This window comes from Sphaeramia orbicularis, unplaced genomic scaffold (genome assembly GCF_902148855.1).
Source record: "Sphaeramia orbicularis unplaced genomic scaffold, fSphaOr1.1, whole genome shotgun sequence".
Classification (NCBI taxonomy): domain Eukaryota; kingdom Metazoa; phylum Chordata; class Actinopteri; order Kurtiformes; family Apogonidae; genus Sphaeramia; species Sphaeramia orbicularis.
In genome coordinates, this window is record NW_021941551.1 from 137,384 (window position 1) to 164,455 (window position 27,072).

Genomic DNA, 27,072 nt, shown 5'->3' on the forward strand with positions numbered 1-27,072 from the left:
TCTGTTTTTTTTTGTGTTTTTTTTGTGTTTTTGTGTCTGTCTGTAGAAGGATCCTCTGTTCCAGCAGTTCATTATCTGTTTTTTTTTGTGTTTTTTTTGTGTTTTTGTGTCTGTTTGTAGAAGGATCCTCTGTTCCAGCAGTTCATTATCCTGTTTTTTTTGTGTTTTTGTGTCTGTTTGTAGAAGGATCCTCTGTTCCAGCAGTTCATTATCCTGTTTTTTTTGTGTTTTTTTGTGTTTTTGTGTCTGTTTGTAGAAGGATCCTCTGTTCCAGCAGTTCATTATCCTGTTTTTTTTGTGTTTTTTTGTGTTTTTGTGTCTGTCTGTAGAAGGATCCTCTGTTCCAGCAGTTCATTATCCTTTTTTTTGTGTTTTTTTGTGTTTTTGTGTCTGTTTGTAGAAGGATCCTCTGTTCCAGCAGTTCATTATCCTGTTTTTTTTTGTGTTTTTTTTGTGTTTTTGTGTCTGTTTGTAGAAGGATCCTCTGTTCCAGCAGTTCATTATCCTGTTTTTTTTGTGTTTTTTTTGTGTTTTTGTGTCTGTCTGTAGAAGGATCCTCTGTTCCAGCAGTTCATTATCCTGTTTTTTTTTGTGTTTTTTTTGTGTTTTTGTGTCTGTTTGTAGAAGGATCCTCTGTTCCAGCAGTTCATTATCCTGTTTTTTTTGTGTTTTTTTGTGTTTTTGTGTCTGTTTGTAGAAGGATCCTCTGTTCCAGCAGTTCATTATCCTGTTTTTTTTTGTGTTTTTTTGTGTTTTTGTGTCTGTCTGTAGAAGGATCCTCTGTTCCAGCAGTTCATTATCCTGTTTTTTTTGTGTTTTTTTGTGTTTTTGTGTCTGTCTGTAGAAGGATCCTCTGTTCCAGCAGTTCATTATCCTGTTTTTTGTGTTTTTTTGTGTTTTTGTGTCTGTCTGTAGAAGGATCCTCTGTTCCAGCAGTTCATTATCTGTTTTTTTTGTGTTTTTTTGTGTTTTTGTGTCTGTTTGTAGAAGGATCCTCTGTTCCAGCAGTTCATTATCCTGTTTTTTTTGTGTTTTTTTGTGTTTTTGTGTCTGTTTGTAGAAGGATCCTCTGTTCCAGCAGTTCATTATCCTGTTTTTTTTTGTGTTTTTGTGTCTGTTTGTAGAAGGATCCTCTGTTCCAGCAGTTCATTATCCTGTTTTTTTTTGTGTTTTTTTGTGTTTTTGTGTCTGTTTGTAGAAGGATCCTCTGTTCCAGCAGTTCATTATCCTGTTTTTTTTGTGTTTTTTTTGTGTTTTTGTGTCTGTCTGTAGAAGGATCCTCTGTTCCAGCAGTTCATTATCCTTTTTTTTTGTGTTTTTTTGTGTTTTTGTGTCTGTCTGTAGAAGGATCCTCTGTTCCAGCAGTTCATTATCCTGTTTTTTTTTGTGTTTTTTTGTGTTTTTGTGTCTGTTTGTAGAAGGATCCTCTGTTCCAGCAGTTCATTATCCTTTTTTTTTTGTGTTTTTTTGTGTTTTTGTGTCTGTCTGTAGAAGGATCCTCTGTTCCAGCAGTTCATTATCCTGTTTTTTTTTGTGTTTTTTTTGTGTTTTTGTGTCTGTTTGTAGAAGGATCCTCTGTTCCAGCAGTTCATTATCCTGTTTTTTTTGTGTTTTTTTGTGTTTTTGTGTCTGTTTGTAGAAGGATCCTCTGTTCCAGCAGTTCATTATCTGTTTTTTTTGTGTTTTTTTGTGTTTTTGTGTCTGTTTGTAGAAGGATCCTCTGTTCCAGCAGTTCATTATCCTGTTTTTTTTGTGTTTTTTTGTGTTTTTGTGTCTGTCTGTAGAAGGATCCTCTGTTCCAGCAGTTCATTATCTGTTTTTTTTTGTGTTTTTTTTGTGTTTTTGTGTCTGTTTGTAGAAGGATCCTCTGTTCCAGCAGTTCATTATCTGTTTTTTTTGTGTTTTTTTGTGTTTTTGTGTCTGTTTGTAGAAGGATCCTCTGTTCCAGCAGTTCATTATCTGTTTTTTTGTGTTTTTTTGTGTTTTTGTGTCTGTTTGTAGAAGGATCCTCTGTTCCAGCAGTTCATTATCCTGTTTTTTTCTGTTTTTTTTGTGTTTTTGTGTCTGTTTGTAGAAGGATCCTCTGTTCCAGCAGTTCATTATCCTGTTTTTTGTGTTTTTTTGTGTTTTTGTGTCTGTTTGTAGAAGGATCCTCTGTTCCAGCAGTTCATTATCCTGTTTTTTTTTGTGTTTTTTTGTGTTTTTGTGTCTGTCTGTAGAAGGATCCTCTGTTCCAGCAGTTCATTATCCTGTTTTTTCTGTTTTTTTGTGTTTTTGTGTCTGTTTGTAGAAGGATCCTCTGTTCCAGCAGTTCATTATCTGTTTTTTTGTGTTTTTTTGTGTTTTTGTATCTGTTTGTAGAAGGATCCTCTGTTCCAGCAGTTCATTATCCTGTTTTTTGTGTTTTTTTTGTTTTTGTGTCTGTCTGTAGAAGGATCCTCTGTTCCAGCAGTTCATTATCCTGTTTTTTGTGTTTTTTTGTGTTTTTTTGTGTTTTTGTGTCTGTCTGTAGAAGGATCCTCTGTTCCAGCAGTTCATTATCTGTTTTTTTTGTGTTTTTTTGTGTTTTTGTGTCTGTTTGTAGAAGGATCCTCTGTTCCAGCAGTTCATTATCCTGTTTTTTTTTGTTTTTTTTGTGTTTTTGTGTCTGTCTGTAGAAGGATCCTCTGTTCCAGCAGTTCATTATCTGTTTTTTTTGTGTTTTTTTGTGTTTTTGTGTCTGTTTGTAGAAGGATCCTCTGTTCCAGCAGTTCATTATCCTGTTTTTTTTGTGTTTTTTTGTGTTTTTGTGTCTGTTTGTAGAAGGATCCTCTGTTCCAGCAGTTCATTATCCTGTTTTTTTTTGTGTTTTTTGTGTTTTTGTGTCTGTTTGTAGAAGGATCCTCTGTTCCAGCAGTTCATTATCCTGTTTTTTTTGTGTTTTTTTTGTGTTTTTGTGTCTGTCTGTAGAAGGATCCTCTGTTCCAGCAGTTCATTATCCTGTTTTTTTTGTGTTTTTTTGTGTTTTTGTGTCTGTTTGTAGAAGGATCCTCTGTTCCAGCAGTTCATTATCCTGTTTTTTTGTGTTTTTTTGTGTTTTTGTGTCTGTTTGTAGAAGGATCCTCTGTTCCAGCAGTTCATTATCCTGTTTTTTTTTGTGTTTTTTTGTGTTTTTGTGTCTGTTTGTAGAAGGATCCTCTGTTCCAGCAGTTCATTATCCTGTTTTTTTTGTGGTTTTTTTGTGTTTTTGTGTCTGTTTGTAGAAGGATCCTCTGTTCCAGCAGTTCATTATCCTGTTTTTTTTGTGTTTTTTTGTGTTTTTGTGTCTGTTTGTAGAAGGATCCTCTGTTCCAGCAGTTCATTATCCTGTTTTTTTTTGTGTTTTTTTGTGTTTTTGTGTCTGTCTGTAGAAGGATCCTCTGTTCCAATAGTTCATTATCCTGTTTTTTTTGTGTTTTTTTTGTGTTTTTGTGTCTTTCTGTAGAAGGATCCTCTGTTCCAGCAGTTCATTATCCTGTTTTTTTTTGTGTTTTTTTGTGTTTTTGTGTCTGTTTGTAGAAGGATCCTCTGTTCCAGCAGTTCATTATCCTGTTTTTTTTGTGTTTTTTTGTGTTTTTGTGTCTGTCTGTAGAAGGATCCTCTGTTCCAGCAGTTCATTATCTGTTTTTTGTGTTTTTTTGTGTTTTTGTGTCTGTTTGTAGAAGGATCCTCTGTTCCAGCAGTTCATTATCTGTTTTTTTTGTGTTTTTTTGTGTTTTTGTGTCTGTCTGTAGAAGGATCCTCTGTTCCAGCAGTTCATTATCCTGTTTTTTTGTGTTTTTTTTGTGTTTTTGTGTCTGTTTGTAGAAGGATCCTCTGTTCCAGCAGTTCATTATCTGTTTTTTTGTGTTTTTTTGTGTTTTTGTGTCTGTCTGTAGAAGGATCCTCTGTTCCAGCAGTTCATTATCCTGTTTTTTGTGTTTTTTTGTGTTTTTGTGTCTGTTTGTAGAAGGATCCTCTGTTCCAGCAGTTCATTATCTGTTTTTTGTGTTTTTTTGTGTTTTTGTGTCTGTTTGTAGAAGGATCCTCTGTTCCAGCAGTTCATTATCCTGTTTTTTTTGTGTTTTTTTTGTGTTTTTGTGTCTGTCTGTAGAAGGATCCTCTGTTCCAGCAGTTCATTATCTGTTTTTTTTGTGTTTTTTTGTGTTTTTGTGTCTGTTTGTAGAAGGATCCTCTGTTCCAGCAGTTCATTATCTGTTTTTTTTTGTGTTTTTTTGTGTTTTTGTGTCTGTTTGTAGAAGGATCCTCTGTTCCAGCAGTTCATTATCCTGTTTTTTTTGTGTTTTTTTTGTGTTTTTGTGTCTGTCTGTAGAAGGATCCTCTGTTCCAGCAGTTCATTATCCTGTTTTTTTTTTGTTTTTTTTTGTGTTTTTGTGTCTGTCTGTAGAAGGATCCTCTGTTCCAGCAGTTCATTATCCTGTTTTTTTTTGTGTTTTTTTGTGTTTTTGTGTCTGTTTGTAGAAGGATCCTCTGTTCCAGCAGTTCATTATCTGTTTTTTTGTGTTTTTTTGTGTTTTTGTGTCTGTCTGTAGAAGGATCCTCTGTTCCAGCAGTTCATTATCTGTTTTTTTGTGTTTTTTTGTGTTTTTGTGTCTGTTTGTAGAAGGATCCTCTGTTCCAGCAGTTCATTATCCTGTTTTTTGTGTTTTTTTTGTGTTTTTGTGTCTGTCTGTAGAAGGATCCTCTGTTCCAGCAGTTCATTATCCTGTTTTTTTTTGTGTTTTTTTGTGTTTTTGTGTCTGTTTGTAGAAGGATCCTCTGTTCCAGCAGTTCATTATCCTGTTTTTTTGTGTTTTTTTGTGTTTTTGTGTCTGTTTGTAGAAGGATCCTCTGTTCCAGCAGTTCATTATCCTGTTTTTTTGTGTTTTTTTGTGTTTTTGTGTCTGTTTGTAGAAGGATCCTCTGTTCCAGCAGTTCATTATCCTGTTTTTTGTGTTTTTTTGTGTTTTTGTGTCTGTTTGTAGAAGGATCCTCTGTTCCAGCAGTTCATTATCTGTTTTTTGTGTTTTTTTGTGTTTTTGTGTCTGTTTGTAGAAGGATCCTCTGTTCCAGCAGTTCATTATCCTGTTTTTTTGTGTTTTTTTTGTGTTTTTGTGTCTGTTTGTAGAAGGATCCTCTGTTCCAGCAGTTCATTATCTGTTTTTTTTTGTGTTTTTTTTGTGTTTTTGTGTCTGTTTGTAGAAGGATCCTCTGTTCCAGCAGTTCATTATCCTTTTTTTTGTGTTTTTTTTGTGTTTTTGTGTCTGTTTGTAGAAGGATCCTCTGTTCCAGCAGTTCATTATCCTGTTTTTTTTTTGTGTTTTTTTGTGTTTTTGTGTCTGTCTGTAGAAGGATCCTCTGTTCCAGCAGTTCATTATCCTGTTTTTTTTGTGTTTTTTTGTGTTTTTGTGTTTGTCTGTAGAAGGATCCTCTGTTCCAGCAGTTCATTATCCTGTTTTTTTTGTGTTTTTTTGTGTTTTTGTGTCTGTCTGTAGAAGGATCCTCTGTTCCAGCAGTTCATTATCCTGTTTTTTTTGTGTTTTTTTGTGTTGTTGTGTCTGTCTGTAGAAGGATCCTGTGTTCCAGCAGTTCATTATCCTGTTTTTTTTGTGTTTTTTTGTGTTTTTGTGTCTGTCTGTAGAAGGATCCTCTGTTCCAGCAGTTCATTATCCTTTTTTTTTTTTGTTTTTTTGTGTTTTTGTGTCTGTTTGTAGAAGGATCCTCTGTTCCAGCAGTTCATTATCCTGTTTTTTTTGTGTTTTTTTTGTGTTTTTTTGTGTTTTTGTGTCTGTTTGTAGAAGGATCCTCTGTTCCAGCAGTTCATTATCCTGTTTTTTTTGTGTTTTTTTTGTGTTTTTGTGTCTGTCTGTAGAAGGATCCTCTGTTCCAGCAGTTCATTATCCTGTTTTTTTCTGTTTTTTTGTGTTTTTGTGTCTGTCTGTAGAAGGATCCTCTGTTCCAGCAGTTCATTGTCCTGTTTTTTTGTGTTTTTTTTGTGTTTTTGTGTCTGTTTGTAGAAGGATCCTCTGTTCCAGCAGTTCATTATCTGTTTTTTTTGTGTTTTTTTTGTGTTTTTGTGTCTGTTTGTAGAAGGATCCTCTGTTCCAGCAGTTCATTATCCTGTTTTTTTTTATGTTTTTTTGTGTTTTTGTGTCTGTCTGTAGAAGGATCCTCTGTTCCAGCAGTTCATTATCCTGTTTTTTCTGTTTTTTTTGTGTTTTTGTGTCTGTCTGTAGAAGGATCCTCTGTTCCAGCAGTTCATTATCTGTTTTTTTTGTGTTTTTTTTGTGTTTTTGTGTCTGTTTGTAGAAGGATCCTCTGTTCCAGCAGTTCATTATCCTGTTTTTTCTGTTTTTTTGTGTTTTTGTGTCTGTTTGTAGAAGGATCCTCTGTTCCAGCAGTTCATTATCCTGTTTTTTTTGTGTTTTTTTTGTGTTTTTGTGTCTGTCTGTAGAAGGATCCTCTGTTCCAGCGGTTCATTATCCTGTTTTTTTTGTGTTTTTTTTGTGTTTTTGTGTCTGTCTGTAGAAGGATCCTCTGTTCCAGCAGTTCATTATCCTGTTTTTTTTGTGTTTTTTTGTGTTGTTGTGTCTGTCTGTAGAAGGATCCTGTGTTCCAGCAGTTCATTATCCTGTTTTTTTTGTGTTTTTTTGTGTTTTTGTGTCTGTCTGTAGAAGGATCCTCTGTTCCAGCAGTTCATTATCCTGTTTTTTGTGTTTTTTTGTGTTTTTGTGTCTGTCTGTAGAAGGATCCTCTGTTCCAGCAGTTCATTATCCTTTTTTTTTTTGTTTTTTTTGTGTTTTTGTGTCTGTTTGTAGAAGGATCCTCTGTTCCAGCAGTTCATTATCCTGTTTTTTTGTGTTTTTTTGTGTTTTTTTTGTGTTTTTGTGTCTGTTTGTAGAAGGATCCTCTGTTCCAGCAGTTCATTATCCTGTTTTTTTTGTGTTTTTTTGTGTTTTTGTGTCTGTCTGTAGAAGGATCCTCTGTTCCAGCAGTTCATTATCCTGTTTTTTCTGTTTTTTTGTGTTTTTGTGTCTGTCTGTAGAAGGATCCTCTGTTCCAGCAGTTCATTATCCTGTTTTTTGTGTTTTTTTTGTGTTTTTGTGTCTGTTTGTAGAAGGATCCTCTGTTCCAGCAGTTCATTATCCTGTTTTTTTTGTGTTTTTGTGTCTGTTTTTAGAAGGATCCTCTGTTCCAGCAGTTCATTATCCTGTTTTTTTTGTGATTTTTTTGTGTTTTTGTGTCTGTTTGTAGAAGGATCCTCTGTTCCAGCAGTTCATTATCCTGTTTTTTTTGTGTTTTTTTGTGTTTTTGTGTCTGTCTGTAGAAGGATCCTCTGTTCCAGCAGTTCATTATCTGTTTTTTTGTGTTTTTTTTGTGTTTTTGTGTCTGTTTGTAGAAGGATCCTCTGTTCCAGCAGTTCATTATCCTTTTTTTTTTGTTTTTTTGTGTTTTTGTGTCTGTTTGTAGAAGGATCCTCTGTTCCAGCAGTTCATTATCCTGTTTTTTTTTGTGTTTTTTTGTGTTTTTGTGTCTGTTTGTAGAAGGATCCTCTGTTCCAGCAGTTCATTATCCTGTTTTTTTTGTGTTTTTTTGTGTTTTTGTGTCTGTCTGTAGAAGGATCCTCTGTTCCAGCAGTTCATTATCCTGTTTTTTTTTGTTTTTTTTTGTGTTTTTGTGTCTGTTTGTAGAAGGATCCTCTGTTCCAGCAGTTCATTATCTGTTTTTTTGTGTTTTTTTGTGTTTTTGTGTCTGTTTGTAGAAGGATCCTCTGTTCCAGCAGTTCATTATCTGTTTTTTTTTGTGTTTTTTTGTGTTTTTGTGTCTGTTTGTAGAAGGATCCTCTGTTCCAGCAGTTCATTATCTGTTTTTTTTGTGTTTTTTTTGTGTTTTTGTGTCTGTTTGTAGAAGGATCCTCTGTTCCAGCAGTTCATTATCCTTTTTTTTTGTGTTTTTTTGTGTTTTTGTGTCTGTCTGTAGAAGGATCCTCTGTTCCAGCAGTTCATTATCCTGTTTTTTTCTGTTTTTTTGTGTTTTTGTGTCTGTTTGTAGAAGGATCCTCTGTTCCAGCAGTTCATTATCCTTTTTTTTTTGTGTTTTTTTGTGTTTTTGTGTCTGTTTGTAGAAGGATCCTCTGTTCCAGCAGTTCATTATCCTGTTTTTTTTTTGTGTTTTTTTGTGTTTTTGTGTCTGTTTGTAGAAGGATCCTCTCTTCCAGCAGTTCATTATCCTGTTTTTTTTTGTGTTTTTTTTGTGTTTTTGTGTCTGTTTGTAGAAGGATCCTCTGTTCCAGCAGTTCATTATCCTGTTTTTTGTGTTTTTTTGTGTTTTTATGTCTGTCTGTAGAAGGATCCTCTGTTCCAGCAGTTCATTATCCTGTTTTTTTTTTGTGTTTTTTTGTGTTTTTGTGTCTGTTTGTAGAAGGATCCTCTGTTCCAGCAGTTCATTATCCTGTTTTTTTTTGTGTTTTTTTGTGTTTTTGTGTCTGTTTGTAGAAGGATCCTCTTTTCCAGCAGTTCATTATCCTGTTTTTTTGTGTTTTTTTGTGTTTTTGTGTCTGTCTGTAGAAGGATCCTCTGTTCCAGCAGTTCATTATCTGTTTTTTTTTTGTGTTTTTTTGTGTTTTTGTGTCTGTTTGTAGAAGGATCCTCTGTTCCAGCAGTTCATTATCCTGTTTTTTTTTTTGTTTTTTTTGTGTTTTTGTGTCTGTTTGTAGAAGGATCCTCTGTTCCAGCAGTTCATTATCTGTTTTTTTTTGTGTTTTTTTGTGTTTTTGTGTCTGTTTGTAGAAGGATCCTCTGTTCCAGCAGTTCATTATCCGTTTTTTTGTGTTTTTGTGTCTGTCTGTAGAAGGATCCTCTGTTCCAGCAGTTCATTATCCTTTTTTTCTGTTTTTTTGTGTTTTTGTGTCTGTCTGTAGAAGGATCCTCTGTTCCAGCAGTTCATTATCCATTTTTTTGGTGGTTTTTTTGTGTTTTTGTGTCTGTTTGTAGAAGGATCCTCTGTTCCAGCAGTTCATTATCTGTTTTTTTGTGTTTTTTTTGTGTTTTTGTGTCTGTCTGTAGAAGGATCCTCTGTTCCAGCAGTTCATTATCCTGTTTTGTGTGTTTTTTTGTGTTTTTGTGTCTGTTTGTAGAAGGATCCTCTGTTCCAGCAGTTCATTATCCTGGTGTCTGTGGAGGGGCTGGAGAACAAGTACAACCTGGAGCTCAGCAGAGGTCAGTCCACTCTGGGTTTTACACCTGGGACAACATCTGGACCAAAGGGGAGTTGGAATCATTCTTTCGTCCGTCCGTCCATCTGTCCGTCTTTGTCCATTCAGTGATGTAATCACATTATATGAAGAATGCATTAACATATCTGCACCACATTTATACTGTAGATGAATCTACACATGAGGTTATTATTAGGGACCGAGCCGAAAGGTAAGGCCCTCTCACACAGTGACAGGCCTTTCCTGTAAGCATGGCCCTATTGTTATTCGTTCGTTTTTATATTTTTTTCCCGATGCCACTTTGACCTGGATTTTGACCCCCTAAACATGCTCGAAAACTCACCAAATTTGGCACACATTTCAGGCCTGGCGAAAAATTTGATAAATGTAAAAATTAATCTCATAGGTGCCAAAATGAGCTCTCTAGCGCCCCCTACATACACAAAAACGGCCCTAGCGGCCAGTAGGAATGTCGTAGAAGCATGAAACAAACGCCAAAATTTTCGTCTCATCGAGCCCGACAAATCACGCACTGACACTCATGACCTAACTCCAACAGGAAGTTCAGAATTTGCCTTTCAAAATAAAATGCTCAAATTGCAAACTTCCAGTAGGAATGTCGTAGACACACGAAACCAACGCCAAAACCTTTGTTTAATCGAGCCCAACAAATCACATTCTGACACCTATGAGCTATCTCCAACAGGAAGTTCACAATATGCCTTTCAAAATAAAATTTTTAAAACTAACTCCGATTACACTGTTTGTCGTATTGACTTCTAAATAGCACCAAAAGATAGAGTGAACCCTCCTCAAAAAAAGTGATCTTGTAACTTAGTCTTAACTGTCTTAGTTTTATTTTTAGAAGCCCGCAAAGTTACGATGTTTGGAACTCATTTTTCACTTTGGAGTTTTTCCCCACATGTGACATATCTATGCGTTCACGGGACTCAGCACAACTCTCACATGCAAAAATTTTTGAGATACGTTGTACGGTTATTGATTTATAACAATTTGTTTATTTTCATACTTTTTCCACTTTAGACTGCCATTTGACCCCCTTAACATGCTCCAAAACTCACCAAATTTGCCATGTATGTCATGGCTGGTGAACACTTTGATTCAATATCAAAATTAACCCCTTGGGTGCCAAAATGCACTCTGTAGCGCCACCTTTGTACTAAAAAACACACAAAATCTGCCCTAGCAGCCAGTAGGAATGTCACAGAAACATGAAACAAATGCCAAAATGTTGGTCTGATTGAGCCGACAAATCATACACTGACACTCATGAGCTAACTCCAACAGGAAGTTGGCAATCTGCCTTTGAAAGTTACTCTACGTTTCTGCAATTACTGCTTATTCATTTCAGACTTTTGAATAAAAAGTTATACCTCACTCAATTCCCACAAGTCTGCAGAATCCAAAAGTGAAAGAATTTTTCAGATACAACCTACGGTTATGGAATTATGGCGATTTTTTGAAGACTATGTTTACTTTCACTTTTAACAATGACAAAGTCCCTATAAAAGTCTTCCTGGTGCACAGCTGTATGTGTCTGTCCTTAGTGCAGGGGTTCATGTAGTTTCACTTTTCACAATGACAATATCCCTATATAAGGCGTACTAGTGCAGTCTTCAATATGTCTGATAATAGACCAGTGGCTAGAGCACTGTTCTTTAGTGCAGGAGTCATGGGTTCAATACCCCAGGCAGGGCACTGCCCCCCCCCCCCCCCCCTCCCCCACACATTTTAAAACAGGTTTTATTGCATTGTATTGTGGATATTGAACATTTTGCACACATTACAAAGTACACGGAGTATATTTTTTCAAAATAAAACCCCTATTAAAAATAATACATAATGTCTATGACATAACTTCTTTTCATTTTTATGACCAAACACTCAACTGTTTGTACAATGTTTCTTCATTCAAAAGTACTCTTTCTCACAGACACACATGCTCACACAATAGGGTTTTTCCAAAATAAAAGCCTTAAATGTGGTAAATCATCACTTTTATGCTCAATTATTCACACAATTTCAATTCATTTTTCTAACTGATTCTTTCTCTCACATACAAAACAAATGCACATACACACAGTAGGGTTTCCAAAATAAAAGTCTCATTTTAAAGGTGATGGTGGTTTCAGCAGAGGGTCGCTGGTGTTCTGTACAGATGTAAGGAGGACAGACACGAAAGGGTGGGAACTGGTATGGGGACGGAGAGGTGTGAGTGGAGCTGAGGTGTGGACGGTCACGGGAGGCGGATTACGGGGGAGGCGGAACGCCCAGTGCGAGGTCCCGCCCAATGGTGCTTGCAGCTTTAATTATGGTTATGGTTGTGGTTAAGGTTATAGATTGAGTTATGGTTATAGATATAGTTATGGTCAGGGTTATAGTTATACTTATGGTTATAGTTATGGTTATGGTTATAGTTATTGTTATTGTTATTGTTATAGTTATAGTTATGGTTGTGGTTATAGTTATAGTTATGGCTATAGTTATAATTATGGTTATAGTTATGGTTATAGTTATAGTTATGGTTGTGGTTATAGTTATAGTTATGGCTATAGTTATAATTATGGTTATAGTTATGGCTATAGTTATAATTATGGTTATAGTTATGGTTATAGTTATGGTTGTGGTTATAGTTATAGTTATGGCTATAGTTATAATTATGGTTATAGTTATGGTTATGGTTATAGTTATGGCTATAGTTATAATTATGGTTATAGTTATGGTTGTGGTTATAGTTATAGTTATGGCTATAGTTATAATTATGGTTATAGTTATAGTTATGGCTATAGTTATAATTATGGTTATAGTCATAGTTATAGTTATGGTTATGGTTATAGTTATAGTTATGGTTTTGGTTATAGTTATAGTTATGGCTATAGTTATAATTATGGTTATAGTTATGGTTGTAGTTATAGTTATGGCTATAGTTATAGTTATGGCTATAGTTATAATTATCGTTATAGTTATGGTTATGGTTATAGTTATAGTTATGGCTATAGTTACAATTATGGTTATAGTTATAGTTATGGCTATAGTTATAATTATGGTTATAGTTATAGTTATGGTTATAGTTATGGTTATAGTTATAGCTATAGTTATAGTTATGGCTATAGTTATAATTATGGTTATAGTTATGGTTATAGTTATAATTCTGGTTATAGTTATAGTTATGGTTGTGGTTATAGTTATAGTTATAGTTATGGCTATAGTTATAATTATGGTTATAGTTATAGTTATGGCTATAGTTATAATTATGGTTATAGTTATAGTTATGGTTCTAGTTATGGTTGTGGTTATAGTTATAGTTATGGCTATAGTTATAATTATGGTTATAGTTATAGTTATGGCTATAGTTATAATTATAGTTATAGTTATGGCTATAGTTATAATTATGGTTATAGTTATAGTTATGGCTATAGTTATAATTATGGTTTTAGTTATGGTGGCTATAGTTATAGTTATGGCTATAGTTATAATTATGGTTATAGTTATGGCTATAGTTATAATTATGGTTATAGTTATAGTTATGGCTATAGTTATAATTATGGTTATAGTTATAGTTATGGCTATAGTTATAATTATGGTTATAGTTATAGTTATAGTTATAGTTATGGCTATAGTTATAATTATGGTTATAGTTATAGTTATGGCTATAGTTATAATTATGGTTATAGTTATAGTTATGGTTATAGTTATAGTTATGGTTATAGTTATGGTAGTGGTTATAGTTATAGTTATGGCTATAGTTATAATTATGGTTATAGTTATAGTTATGGCTATAGTTATAGTTATGGTTATAGTTATGGTTATGGTTATAGTTATGGTTGTGGTTATAGTTATAGTTATGGCTATAGTTATAATTATGGTTATAGTTATGGCTATAGTTATAATTATGGTTATAGTTATAGTTATGGCTATAGTTATAATTATGGTTATAGTTATGGTTATGGTTATAGTTATGGTTGTGGTTATAGTTATAGTTATGGCTATAGTTATAATTATGGTTATAGTTATGGTTATGGCTATAGTTATAATTATGGTTATAGTTATGGTTATGGTTATAGTTATGGCTGTGGTTATAGTTATAGTTATGGCTATAGTTATAATTATGGTTATAGTTATAGTTATGGCTATAGTTATAATTATGGTTATAGTTATGGTTATGGTTATAGTTATGGTTGTGGTTATAGTTATAGTTATGGCTATAGTTATAATTATGGTTATAGTTATGGCTATAGTTATAATTATGGTTATAGTTATAGTTATGGCTATAGTTATAATTATGGTTATAGTTATGGTTATGGTTATAGTTATGGTTGTGGTTATAGTTATAGTTATGGCTATAGTTATAATTATGGTTATAGTTATGGCTATAGTTATAATTATGGTTATAGTTATAGTTATGGCTATAGTTATAATTATGGTTATAGTTATGGCTATAGTTATAATTATGGTTATAGTTATAGTTCTGGCAATAGTTATAATTATGGTTATAGTTATGGCTATAGTTATAATTATGGTTATAGTTATAGTTATGGCTATAGTTATAATTATGGTTATAGTTATGGCTATAGTTATAATTATGGTTATAGTTATAGTTATGGCTATAGTTATAATTATGGTTATAGTTATAGTTATAGTTTTGGCTATAGTTATAATTATGGTTATAGTTATAGTTATGGCTATAGTTATAATTATGGTTATAGTTATAGTTATGGTTATAGTTATAGTTATGGTTATAGTTATGGTAGTGGTTATAGTTATGGCGATAGTTATAATTATGGTTATAGTTATAGTTATGGCTATAGTTATAGTTATGGCTATAGTTATAATTATGGTTATAGTTATGGTTATGGTTATAGTTATGGTTGTGGTTATAGTTATAGTTATGGCTATAGTTATAATTATGGTTATAGTTATGGCTATAGTTATAATTATGGCTATAGTTATAGTTATGGCTATAGTTATAATTATGGTTATAGTTATGGTTATGGTTATAGTTATGGTTGTGGTTATAGTTATAGTTATGGCTATAGTTATAATTATGGTTATAGTTATGGTTATGGCTATAGTTATAATTATGGTTATAGTTATGGTTATGGTTATAGTTATGGTTGTGGTTATAGTTATAGTTATGCTAGTTATAATTATGGTTATAGTTATAGTTATGGCTATAGTTATAATTATGGTTATAGTTATGGTTATGGTTATAGTTATGGTTGTGGTTATAGTTATAGTTATGGCTATAGTTATAATTATGGTTATAGTTATGGCTATAGTTATAATTATGGTTATAGTTATAGTTATGGCTATAGTTATAATTATGGCTATAGTTATAATTATGGTTATAGTTATGGTTATGGTTATAGTTATGGTTGTGGTTATAGTTATAGTTATGGCTATAGTTATAATTATGGTTATAATTATGGCTATAGTTATAATTATGGTTATAGTTATAGTTATGGCTATAGTTATAATTATGGTTATAGTTATGGCTATAGTTATAATTATGGTTATAGTTATAGTTCTGGCTATAGTTATAATTATGGTTATAGTTATGGCTATAGTTATAATTATGGTTATAGTTATAGTTATGGCTATAGTTATAATTATGGTTATAGTTATGGTTATGGTTATAGTTATGGTTGTGGTTATAGTTATAGTTATGGCTATAGTTATAATTATGGTTATAGTTATAGTTCTGGCTATAGTTATAATTATGGTTATAGTTATGGCTATAGTTATAATTATGGTTATAGTTATAGTTATGGTTATTATATTGCATTAGTTTATTTTATACAGCTTTGTGCAGTTCTCATATCAGAGTCCTGTCACATACACACACATGTGTAATCAGTTACACAGACAGTCTAATGTGAATGTAGAACAGCAACTGGAACACAAGCTGACACTAGACTGAACTGAAGGAGGTTAAGGGAGTGTGTGTGTGTGTGTGTGTGTGTGTGTGTGTGTGTGTGTGTGTGTGTGTCTTTTTCCTCTTTCAGATTGGAAGGTTCTAAAGAACAGGAAGTTTTTGGGCAGTTTAAGTGAACAGAACATCCGGACAAAGAGCAGACCAGTGATAGAAGAACTGCACACACAGTACGTGTCTGTCACTCACTCACTCTCACCTTCTCTCTCTCTCTCTCTCTCTCGCTCTCTCTCTCTCTCTCTCTCTCCCTCTCTCTCTCTCTCTCTCAGACCAGAACACACAATGACATCATAACCTTCATTTGGGCGCTGACACTGAGCTTTTAAATGTGGATCTTCTGTTTGTACTGCTGTCACTGAGATCAGGATTCAAATGAACAGGATTCATACATGTCTGTGACGGTTTTACAGTGACTGAGAACAGAACTCCTACACACTGCACCTTTAACCCTCTACATACTGCACCTTTAACCCTCTACACACTGCACCGTTAACCCTCTACACACTGCACCTTTAACCCTCTACACACTGCACCGTTAACCCTCTACACACTGCACCGTTAACCCTCTACACACTGCACCTTTAACCCTCTACACACTGCACCGTTAACCCTCTACACACTGCACCTTTAACCCTCTACACACTGCACCGTTAACCCTCTACACACTGCACCGTTAACCCTCTACATACTGCACCGTTAGCCCTCTACACACTGCACCTTTAACCCTCTACACACTGCACCTTTAACCCTCTACACACTGCACCTTTAACCCTCTACACACTGCACCTTTAACCCTCTACACACTGCACCGTTAACCCTCTACACACTGCACCTTTAACCCTCTACATACTGCACCGTTAACCCTCTACACACTGCACCTTTAACCCTCTACACACTGCACCGTTAACCCTCTACACACTGCACCTTTAACCCTCTACACACTGCACCGTTAACCCTCTACACACTGCACCTTTAACCCTCTACACACTGCACCGTTAACCCTCTACACACTGCACCGTTAACCCTCTACACACTGCACCTTTAACCCTCTACACACTGCACCTTTAACCCTCTACACACTGCACCGTTAACCCTCTACACACTGCACCTTTAACCCTCTACACACTGCACCTTTAACTCTCTACACACTGCACCGTTAACCCTCTACACACTGCACCGTTAACCCTCTACACACTGCACCGTTAACCCTCTACACACTGCACCTTTAACCCTCTACACACTGCACCATTAACCCTCTACACACTGCACCTTTAACCCTCTACACACTGCACCGTTAACCCTCTACACACTGCACCTTTAACCCTCTACATACTGCACTGTTAACCCTCTACACACTGCACCGTTAACCCTCTACACACTGCACCTTTAACCCTCTACACACTGCACCTTTAACCCTCTACATACTGCACCGTTAACCCTCTACACACTGCACCTTTAACCCTCTACATACTGCACCGTTAACCCTCTACACACTGCACCGTTAACCCTCTACACACTGCACCTTTAACCCTCTACACACTGCACCTTTAACCCTCTACATACTGCACCGTTAACCCTCTACACACTGCACCGTTAACCCTCTACACACTGCACCTTTAACCCTCTACACACTGCACCTTTAATGTCTGAACTTTGTAAACTGGTCCTGTGGGCTGGATCAGACCTGTGGGTGGGTCTGTTTTGGCCTACGGTCCGTATGATTGACACCGCTGCTCTGAACCAATCAGCTGTGGTGGAGGCGTGTCCATCTCTGACTCCTCCCTTTTGTTCTGTTTCAGGCACAGTTCTACCGGCGCCCAGAGGTAAACACCGCCTTAGCTGCCTTCTGTGCTTCCATTTCCTGGTGCCCCCTCCCTTCCCCTCTGTGACCCCTCCCCTCTGTGACCCCGCCTCTCTGTGACCCCTCCCCTCTGTCCTCAGACCACAGTTCAGTTTGCTGGTGGAGCCCCCTGCTGGTCAGCCCCAGTATCTGACAGCTGAAATACACCTGCCTGGAGTGGTGAGAGAGACACACACATATATATACACATATACACACATATATACACATATATACACATATATACACACACATATACACACATACACACACACATATACACACATATATACACACACACATATACACATATACACATACATACACACACATATATACACACACATATACACACATATACACACTTATATACATACATATATACACACATATATACACACATATACACATATATATTAGGCTTGTAACGGTACACAAAATTTTCGGTTCGGTACGTTTTCGGTTTTGGAAGCCACGGTTCGTTTTTTTTTTTTCGATTTGGTACGGGAAGAAAGAAAACCCCTCAGAATGTCTTTAATACATTTATGAATATTTGAAAATGTTTCCCCCAATTTTTGGACACAGTAGAATATAGAAAAACAGGAATAATATAATTCTGCTGCTATAAATCAAACAGAGAACTAGAAGCACTCGGAGAGTGCAGACCTCCGCCAAGGCTGATCAGTGGCCCCCCCCATGGGCCCCCCTACCCCCGATCACCACCAAAATTTAATCATTTCTTCCTTATCCCATTTCCAACAAACCCTGAAAATTTCATCCAAATCTGTCCATAACTTTTTGAGTTATGTTGCACACTAACGGACAGACAAACAAACAAACCCTGGCAAAAACAGAACCTCCTTGGCGGAGGTAATAAAATAAATTATTGATATTACTGAATGTATTTTAAACGTTAGTACTGCACTTTTCACTCACAGGTAGTTCTGAACAAACAAAAAAATCAGATCACAGTTCTGTCAGTTCACATTCTGCAGAAAAATATCAACAAAAAAATTCTGCATTAAGTGCAACATTAACAGGAGGGTAAACTGGTATTCTGTTGAAACAAACTGAAGAGAAACACTGACAACAAACTGAACCAAATGATTTATTTTAGGACAGAGAACAAACTGTTTAGGACACTGTGTGTACTTGTGTGTGTGTGTGTGTGTGTGTGTGTGTGTGCACGCGCGCGCAACATGCGATTTTTCTGGGGGATGGTTTGTTTGTTGTTTTTTACCTCCGCCAAGGAGGTTATGTTTTTGCCAGGGTTTGTTTGTTTGTTTGTCTGTCTGTTTGTTTGTTTGTTTGTCTGTCTGTTTGTTTGTTTGTTTGTCTGTCTGTTTGTTTGTTTGTTTGTCTGTCCGTTAGTGTGCAACATAACTCAAAAAGTTATGGACAGATTTGGATGAAATTTTCAGGGTTTGTTGGAAATGGGATAAGGAAGAAATGATTACATTTTGGTGGTGATCGGGGGTGGGGGGGCCCACAGGGGGGGCCACTGATCAGCCTTGGTGGAGGTCTGCGCTCTCCGAGTGCTTCTAGTTTTTATGTACTTTCAACGGCCAACTCCGAGTTCTGTTCCTCTGTTATACAGCATGTGTGAGAGAGAGAGAGAGAGAGAGAGAGAAAGAGCTAGTGTATTTTAGAACTACCGTAGTTCCTAGGGGCCAAACAACGTCCATCTTATTAACGTCTGTTAACTGATCCAAACAGGACTGTAATGATGGTGGAGGGTCTGCAGTCTCTTCCTTCCAGGTTCACATCATATTTGTTGTTTTTTTTAACCTTATATCAGCTGCTGTTTGGTATTTCGGGTCAATGTGTGCATCCTTCCATATGTCCGTGTGAAACTTGAGCGGATTTAAAGTTCCGCATCGAACAACGTCTTTCGTTCCTTTTTCTTTTTGTCAACATACTGTGCCGTTTGGTTACAGCTGTGGACCGAACCGAACAGGTGTGTACCCCAACGGTTCGGTTCAGTACGTGTACCGTTACAGGCCTAATAAATACACACATATACACATATATACACACACACATATACACACACATATGCACATATACACACACATATAGATGTCATAGTAGAGATTGAAATCCAGTAGGATTCCTAATCCTACTAGGACAGATAGGAATTTAGTTAGTCAGTTTGTCCTAGGACAAACTGAAATCCTACAAGACATTAGGATCTGAAGATTGGAATTCCAATCTGTCCTAGGAGAATTTACATTCCTACTAGGACAGATTGTAATTCTATTTGGAAGTGGGATCTGAAGATTGGAATTTTGGAATTTCAGTCTGTCCTACGATTTCGCCATCACCATTCCAGCTGAATTCTTTTCATATCTTAGATCCAGTATATGGCCCTTAGGTCAGTACACATTGTAACCAGGATGCCAGCTGTCCTATCTGGTCCAACCTTATTCAATGGCCGTGTGTAACTGTCATTGGTATGTAAATGGCACACATTTGTATTCAGAAATCGGTAGAATTTGAAAAACATACCTGTAAACCCGTTGCCATGGCAACATACAATTTTATTATTATCTAATTGTTGCCAAGCCATTCAGAAAATATATGATGTTAAAGTTGGCATTGGCATTTTGCAGCCCCCTGGTCTAGATGGTAGGGTTAAAAGTAAAAGAAACAACAATATTCTTACAAACCATGATTTTATTCAGAATTTACACAGACTTTGAATCTAATATTCTATAGCTAAGCTTCAAAGACTTTTTCTACGACTTAAATGTGCTGCATACTACTCACTAGTTAAGTGACAATAACCTTAGTCTATAGTACTAACTTCAAAATTTCAAACAGGTAATACTACAGAGGTTTTGTCAGTTATTTTTCTAATACTTAAAGGTGCTACATACTACTCAATAGTGACACTAACGTTAGTCTACAGCTAACTTCAAAATTTCAAACAAGTAATACTACAGAGGTTTTTCCTTACACTGATATAGATATGAAAGATATGAAAATAATTCAGCTGGAATAGTGATGGCGAAATTGTATGCTTACCTATGCTGAAACTGACTGGAATTTTGGCTGTGAAATGATTCAGTCTATTTTCCTTACATTTTGATATAATCTGACATTCTCCTAATAGAATTCGAGATTATCCTGACAGAATTCTTATATTTTTTGCCGTATTTTTCCAATCTTCAGATCCCACTTCCAAATAGAATTACAATCTGTCCTAGTAGGATTGCAAATTCTCCTAGGACAGATTGGAATTCCAATCTTCAGATCCTAATGTTTTGTAGGATTTCAGTTTGTCCTAGGACAAACTACAATTCCTATCTGTCCTAGTAGGATTAGGAATCCTACTGGATTTCAAGCTCTACTGTGACATATACATACACACACACACAGTCCAGCTCCATTTCATTCATCATTTCTCTCCAGGACATTTTACAGACCATCAGACAGATTATTGTTTGTAAATGACCCATGGTTTTACTTTTCAATTCATTTTTGCTTTAAAGGGTTCAGATGTGACCCTGTACCTGCAGTCAGGACTCAGGGTTAAAGGGTTCAGATGTGACCCTGTACCTGCAGTCAGGACTCAGGGTTAAAGGGTTCAGATGTGACCCTGTACCTGCAGTCAGGACTCAGGGTTAAAGGGTTCAGATGTGACCCTGTACCTGCAGTCAAGACTCAGGGTTAAAGGGTTCAGATGTGACCCTGTACCTGCAGTCAGGACTCAGGGTTAAAGGGTTCAGATGTGACCCTGTACCTGCAGTCAGGACTCAGGGTTAAAGGGTTCAGATGTGACCCTGTACCTGCAGTCAGGACTCAGGGTTAAAGGGTTCATATGTGACCCTGTACCTGCAGTCAGGACTCAGGGTTAAAGGGTTCAGATGTGACCCTGTACCTGCAGTCAGGACTCAGGGTTAAAGGGTTCAGATGTGACCCTGTACCTGCAGTCAGGACTCAGGGTTAAAGGGTTCAGATGTGACCCTGTGTGTCAGGGGTGTGGTGGTCTGTCTCTGTGCCTGTTGTGACTCTCTGGTCATGTGACCCCCGGTCATGTGACCCTCCTGTCCAGTCGTCGTGTGCGTCTCTGGTCCTGGACGTCGGCGAGGACAGACTGGTGTTGACGGCTCGTCCAAATCTGTTCCACCTGGACATCTGCCACCATTTAGTTATCGACCAGGAGAGGAGTACAGCCAAGTACGACAACAACACACAGGTACACACAAATACACACAAATATACACAAATACACACAAATATAAACAAATACACACAAATGCACACAAATACACACAAATATACACTAATATACACAAATACACACACAAACAAACACAAATACACACACATACACACAAACATGCAGATATACACACACACATACACACACACACACGCAAATACACACACACTAACACTGTCTGTCCTCTGTCTCTCAGATCCTGACGGTGACTATGCCGGTGGTGTCCACATGAAGTTACACACGGACTATACATGGCGTTATGTTGGCTTCAAAATTACATCCAAATTAAACTATATCTGGAAAAAATCACGTGTTTGAATTCTGACTTTAACTCTTACAGACCCAAACGTCCACCTTTAACCCTTAAAGACCCAAACGTTCACCTTTAACCCTTAAAGACCCAAACGTCCACCTTTAACCCTTAAAGACCCAAACGTCCACCTTTAACCCTTACAGACCCAAACGTCCACCTTTAACCCTTACAGACCCAAACGTCCACCTTTAACCCTTACAGACCTAAACGTCCTCCTTTAACCCTTACAGACCCAAACGTCCTCCTTTAACCCTTACAGACCCAAACGTCCACCTTTAACCCTTACAGACCCAAACGTCCTCCTTTAACCCTTAAAGACCCAAACGTCCACCTTTAACCCTTACAGACCCAAACGTCCACCTTTAACCCTTACAGACCCAAACGTCCTCCTTTAACCCTTAAAGACCCAAACGTCCACCTTTAACCCTTACAGACCCAAACGTCCTCCTTTAACCCTTACAGACCCAAACGTCCTCCTTTAACCCTTAAAGACCCAAACGTCCACCTTTAACCCTTACAGACCCAAACGTCCACCTTTAACCCTTACAGACCCAAACGTCCTCCTTTAACCCTTACAGACCCAAACGTCCTCCTTTAACCCTTACAGACCCAAACGTCCTCCTTTAACCCTTAAACACCCAAACGTCCACCTTTAACCCTTACAGACCCAAACGTCCTCCTTTAACCCTTACAGACCCAAACGTCCTCCTTTAACCCTTAAACACCCAAACGTCCACCTTTAACCCTTAAACACCCAAACGTCCACCTTTAACCCTTAAAGACCCAAACGTCCACCTTTAACCCTTAAAGACCCAAACGTCCACCTTTAACCCTTACAGACCTAAACGTCCTCCTTTAACCCTTACAGACCCAAACGTCCACCTTTAACCCTTACAGACCCAAACGTCCTCCTTTAACCCTTACAGACCCAAACGTCCACCTTTAACCCTTACAGACCCAAACGTCCTCCTTTAACCCTTAAAGACCCAAACGTCCACCTTTAACCCTTACAGACCCAAACGTCCACCTTTAACCCTTACAGACCCAAACGTCCTCCTTTAACCCTTACAGACCCAAACGTCCTCCTTTAACCCTTAAAGACCCAAACGTCCACCTTTAACCCTTACAGACCCAAACGTCCTCCTTTAACCCTTACAGACCCAAACGTCCTCCTTTAACCCTTAAAGACCCAAACGTCCACCTTTAACCCTTACAGACCCAAACGTCCACCTTTAACCCTTACAGACCCAAACGTCCTCCTTTAACCCTTACAGACCCAAACGTCCTCCTTTAACCCTTACAGACCCAAACGTCCACCTTTAACCCTTACAGACCCAAACGTCCTCCTTTAACCCTTACAGACCCAGACGTCCACCTTTAACCCTTAAACACCCAAACGTCCACCTTTAACCCTTAAAGACCCAAACGTCCACCTTTAAGCCTTAAAGACCCAAACGTCCACCTTTAACCCTTAGGGTGTATTATTCACACCTTCCTTATTTGGACCTTTTTCGTCGGTGTGAATAAAAACCACCAAACTCTGTCCTGGACTACACTAGTGACCCCAGACCCTAGGTTGGTCCAACAGTCCTGGTCAAACCACAGTTTCAGCTCAGCTCCACTGGAACCCTGCATTAGGTTTATTCATTCAAAAGGTGATTTAGGAAAAAATTGGAAGGAAAAGCAGATGTTTCAGAGGTTGTACAAAGCCTGTCCATCACAGCCTGGTTTGGAGCCCCATCACCAGTGAAAGCTCCTGAAAAGGATCTGGCATTCCTTCAAGAACTGTCCCAGTGTGAACATTCAGCTGTCCTAAAGCAGCTGGACAGCTTTGGTCCACATCTGAGAAATATATGGATGGAGTAAGAGCGCCCTCATCTGTGGAACTGCGGTGTTCTGTGACTCCAGAGCAGAAGCAGCTGATGGTCGACAACATGATGGACAATGAAGGTTCTGTGGGTTCCACTAAAGCAGGGCTGTCAAACTCATGTCAGTTCAGTTCCACATTCAGCCAAATCTCATCTGCAGTGGGCCGAACCAGTAAAATAATAACATAATAAACTATAAATAATGTCAACTCCAAACGTTTTTCTGTGTTTTAGAGCAAACAAAGTAAAATTATGTGATGAAAATGTTTCCATCTACCAACTATCCTTTAAAACTGTGAAAAACATGAACAAACTGAAATTTCTGAAGAAAACTAAGTGTAATTTTAACAATATTCTGTCTCAGTTTATCATTTAAACATGTAAATTATAACGGACAGATCACAGTGGATCCACAAATACACAAAACATTTAAGAACAGACAGAATATTGTTAAAATTACACGTCAGACATTTCAAAGTGTTTATATTTGTTGAGGTTATTTGTGTTTTTGTGAAATTTTTTTAGTGTAAATACAGTAAAATGATATGAAAATGTTCAAATGTGGAGTTGTGAGTGTTTCCAGGTTATTCTGACAGTGTGTGACTGATCCCACCCACTGCAGATTAAACTGGTCTGTTTGATGAACCTGAACTTAAAGGATTCATATCTTCTGTGTATTTTTTGCATTTTACAAATTCATCCCCAGGGCCGGACTGGACCCTTTGGTGGGCTGGATTTGGGCCCCGGGCCTCATGTTTGACACCTGTGGTCTGAAGCGTTGGGATGTCCTTCATCCATCAGGTTGTGAAGGGCAGCAGGTCAGGGGTTTGTCCCCACCAGCACCATGTGTTTGTTTGAAACTGTGGATCTGCCACAGACGTTCTCCAGTATTCCTCCAGTAGACTGGGCTGATGATGCAGACCAGGGCCGCAGAACTGTGTATGGACTCTAGGGACCCGTCCAGTACCCATCCACTACTGGTGAGTCCCCTTCAGTCCAACTGCTGTCCGTAGGGTTTAGTCAATGATTCTGGAACACAAAGGGTTAACAGTCGGTCTCTGCTAGTAGTCCCGCCTCTAACGTAAATGTTGCTCTCCGATTGGCTCTTTGGTTTTGCTATCGTACACGTGATTGGCCGTCCCCACTGTGCCTCCGTCTACTTGTAAAAGAAGCCTGTTAGTTCACAGGTGTCAAACATGTGTCGTGGGGGCCAGATCTGGCCCACCAAAGGGTCTGATCCGGCCCTGGGATGAATCTGTGAAAAACTGCAAAAATTACACTGAAGATACGAACAGTTAACGGAGTTCAAGTCCTTTTAATTCAGGTTCCACATACACACACATACAGTCCAATCAGGTTTGAAGGGGGTCAGAACCAGTCAAATATGACCAGAATAAACTATAAATAATGACAACAACACATTTTCTTTGTTTTTTGGTGTAAAAAAGTAAAATTACATGAAAATGTTTCCATTACCAAACTATACTTTTACAAAAAATGTGAATAAGCTGAACAAATATGAACAAACAGAAATGTCTGAAGAAAAGTACATGAAACTGGACCAATATTCTGCCTGTTACTAAATGTTGTGTGTGATTGTAACGCACATGTTTAACTGATAAACTCAGATATAATATTGTTAAAACTGCACTTCAGACAATTCCAGTTGTTCATGTTATTCCTATTTTTAAGGAAACTTTGTAGATGTAAACCTGATCAGAATAGAAGTTTCCATTTTTTACTCTTATTATTTTCCTGGTTGGTCTGCTGCAGATCAGATCAGATCAGATCAGATCAGATCAGATCAGATCAGATCAGGCTGAACGTGGAACTGAACGAACAGGAGTCGGACAGAACTGGGTTAGCTGGACCGCTGACCCAAGTTTTCAATATGTTTGTATTTGTTCAGTGTGAGTCACATCAGCTGAGCGGATTTGAATATCAGTGTGTGTGTGTGTGTGTGTGTAGGTGTGTGTGTGTGTAGGTGTGTGTGTATGTGTGTGTGTGTGTATGTATGTGTGTGTGTGTGTGTGTGTGTGTATGTATGTGTGTGTGTGTGTGTGTGTGTGTATGTATGTGTGTGTGTATGTGTGTGTGTGTGTGTGTGTGTGTGTGTATGTATGTGTGTGTGTGTGTGTGTGTGTGTGTGTATGTATGTGTGTGTGTAGGTGTGTGTGTGTGTGTGTATGTATGTGTGTATGTATGTATGTGTGTGTGTATGTGTGTGTGTGTGTGTGTGTGTGTATGTATGTGTGTGTGTGTGTGTGTGTGTGTGTGTGTATGTATGTGTGTGTGTAGGTGTTGGGGTGTGTGTTGTATGTATGTGTGTATGTATGTTGTATGTGTGTGTTGTATGTGTGTGTGTGTGTGTGTGTGTGTGTATGTATGTGTGTGTGTGTGGGTGTGTGTGTGTATGTATGTGTGTGTAGGTGTGTGTGTGTGTGTGTGTATGTATGTGTGTATGTATGTATGTGTGTGTGTGTGTGTATGTATGTATGTGTGTGTGTGTGTGGTGTGTGTGTATGTATGTGTGTGTGTGTGTGTGTGTGTGTGTGTATGTGTGTGTGTATGTATGTGTGTATGTATGTATGTGTGTGTGTATGTGTGTGTGTGTGTGTGTGTGTGTGTGTGTGTGTGTGCTCAGTAATTAGGATGTAAAGGACGTCAAAGAAAAGAACACCGGTCATCACACCCTTCTGCACACTCTCATAAACACAGGTACCAGCTTGGACTTAAAAGGTACTAATGCTGGTCTGTGGGGGTGGACTTTTTTCACACACATTTCTGTACCCTTTGAAATGGTCCATTTTTGTACCTTTAGTACTTTACACAGAAAGAAAACTCTCCTATAGTTGATAATGCCATGATGGTTAAAGTTTGAACCGGTGGACTAACTGAAAAAAAAAACAAAAAAAAAAACAGCAGAGGCAAGACATGGAGGTGTGAATGAAAACTGATCAAACACAGATTATGTCAATAATCAGAGGTTCGAATAAGAGAAATCAATTATTAGGCTGTTATCACTGAGCTAACTGGGCTATTAAATTAAAGCACAAATTATTATGAAATCTAGAGTAATTCCAGTATGATATATAATAACTAATGTGTTCAGCCTAATGTTTGAACTCTAACTGGTCCTACTGTTCAGGTCTAGCCTAGAGCCTGTTCTCATGGTCTACACAGGTTTACTGCTGCAGGTTCCTTAGAGTCCACATGTGGACTGGACAGAACTGTGGAGGCTTTTTCAGAGTCTGAAGGGGACCTTCTGGACTCCTACAGACCAGTACTGTACTGTTGAGAGAACAGTCTGAAAAACTGTACTTCTAGGTACATGAGTGTTCTGATGTCGTACCTGTGTTTTTAGAGTGCAGCAGTGACAGTGTGAGTGTAGAACTGTAGACGTTCAGCACAGACACTGGACAAGAAAAGCACTCACAGAACACACACCTACACCAAGGCACAGCAGCACCCCCACCCCCAAGGCACAGCAGCACCCCCACCCCAAGGCACAGCAGCACCCCCCCACCCCAAGGCAGACCACTGCCCCCCCCCCCCCACCCCAAGGCACAGCAGCCCCCCCCCACCCCAAGGCAGACCACTGCCCCCCCCCACCCCAAGGCACAGCAGCACCCCCCCACCCCAAGGCAGACCACTGCCCC

The 27,072-nt window shown here is 37.7% G+C and overlaps 1 protein-coding gene across 2 annotated transcripts in view; it reads left to right on the forward strand.

The window, feature by feature from the left end:
- The window catches only part of pih1d1 (PIH1 domain containing 1), a 50,001-nt gene extending 28,442 nt beyond the window's left edge, over window positions 1-21,559 (forward strand). Inside the window, exons 6-11 of one of the 2 annotated variants that reach the window (XM_030129786.1) lie at window positions 9,134-9,215; window positions 15,238-15,334; window positions 16,964-16,987; window positions 17,106-17,184; window positions 21,062-21,205; window positions 21,429-21,559. In XM_030129786.1, the coding sequence (XP_029985646.1) occupies window positions 9,134-9,215; window positions 15,238-15,334; window positions 16,964-16,987; window positions 17,106-17,184; window positions 21,062-21,205; window positions 21,429-21,464 (462 nt within the window). In that variant the 3' untranslated portion in view covers window positions 21,465-21,559. The remainder of the gene's footprint in view (window positions 1-9,133; window positions 9,216-15,237; window positions 15,335-16,963; window positions 16,988-17,105; window positions 17,185-21,061; window positions 21,206-21,428) is intronic. The other variant, XM_030129787.1, reaches the window with a different exon arrangement.
- The last annotated feature ends 5,513 nt before the right edge of the window (window positions 21,560-27,072 follow it).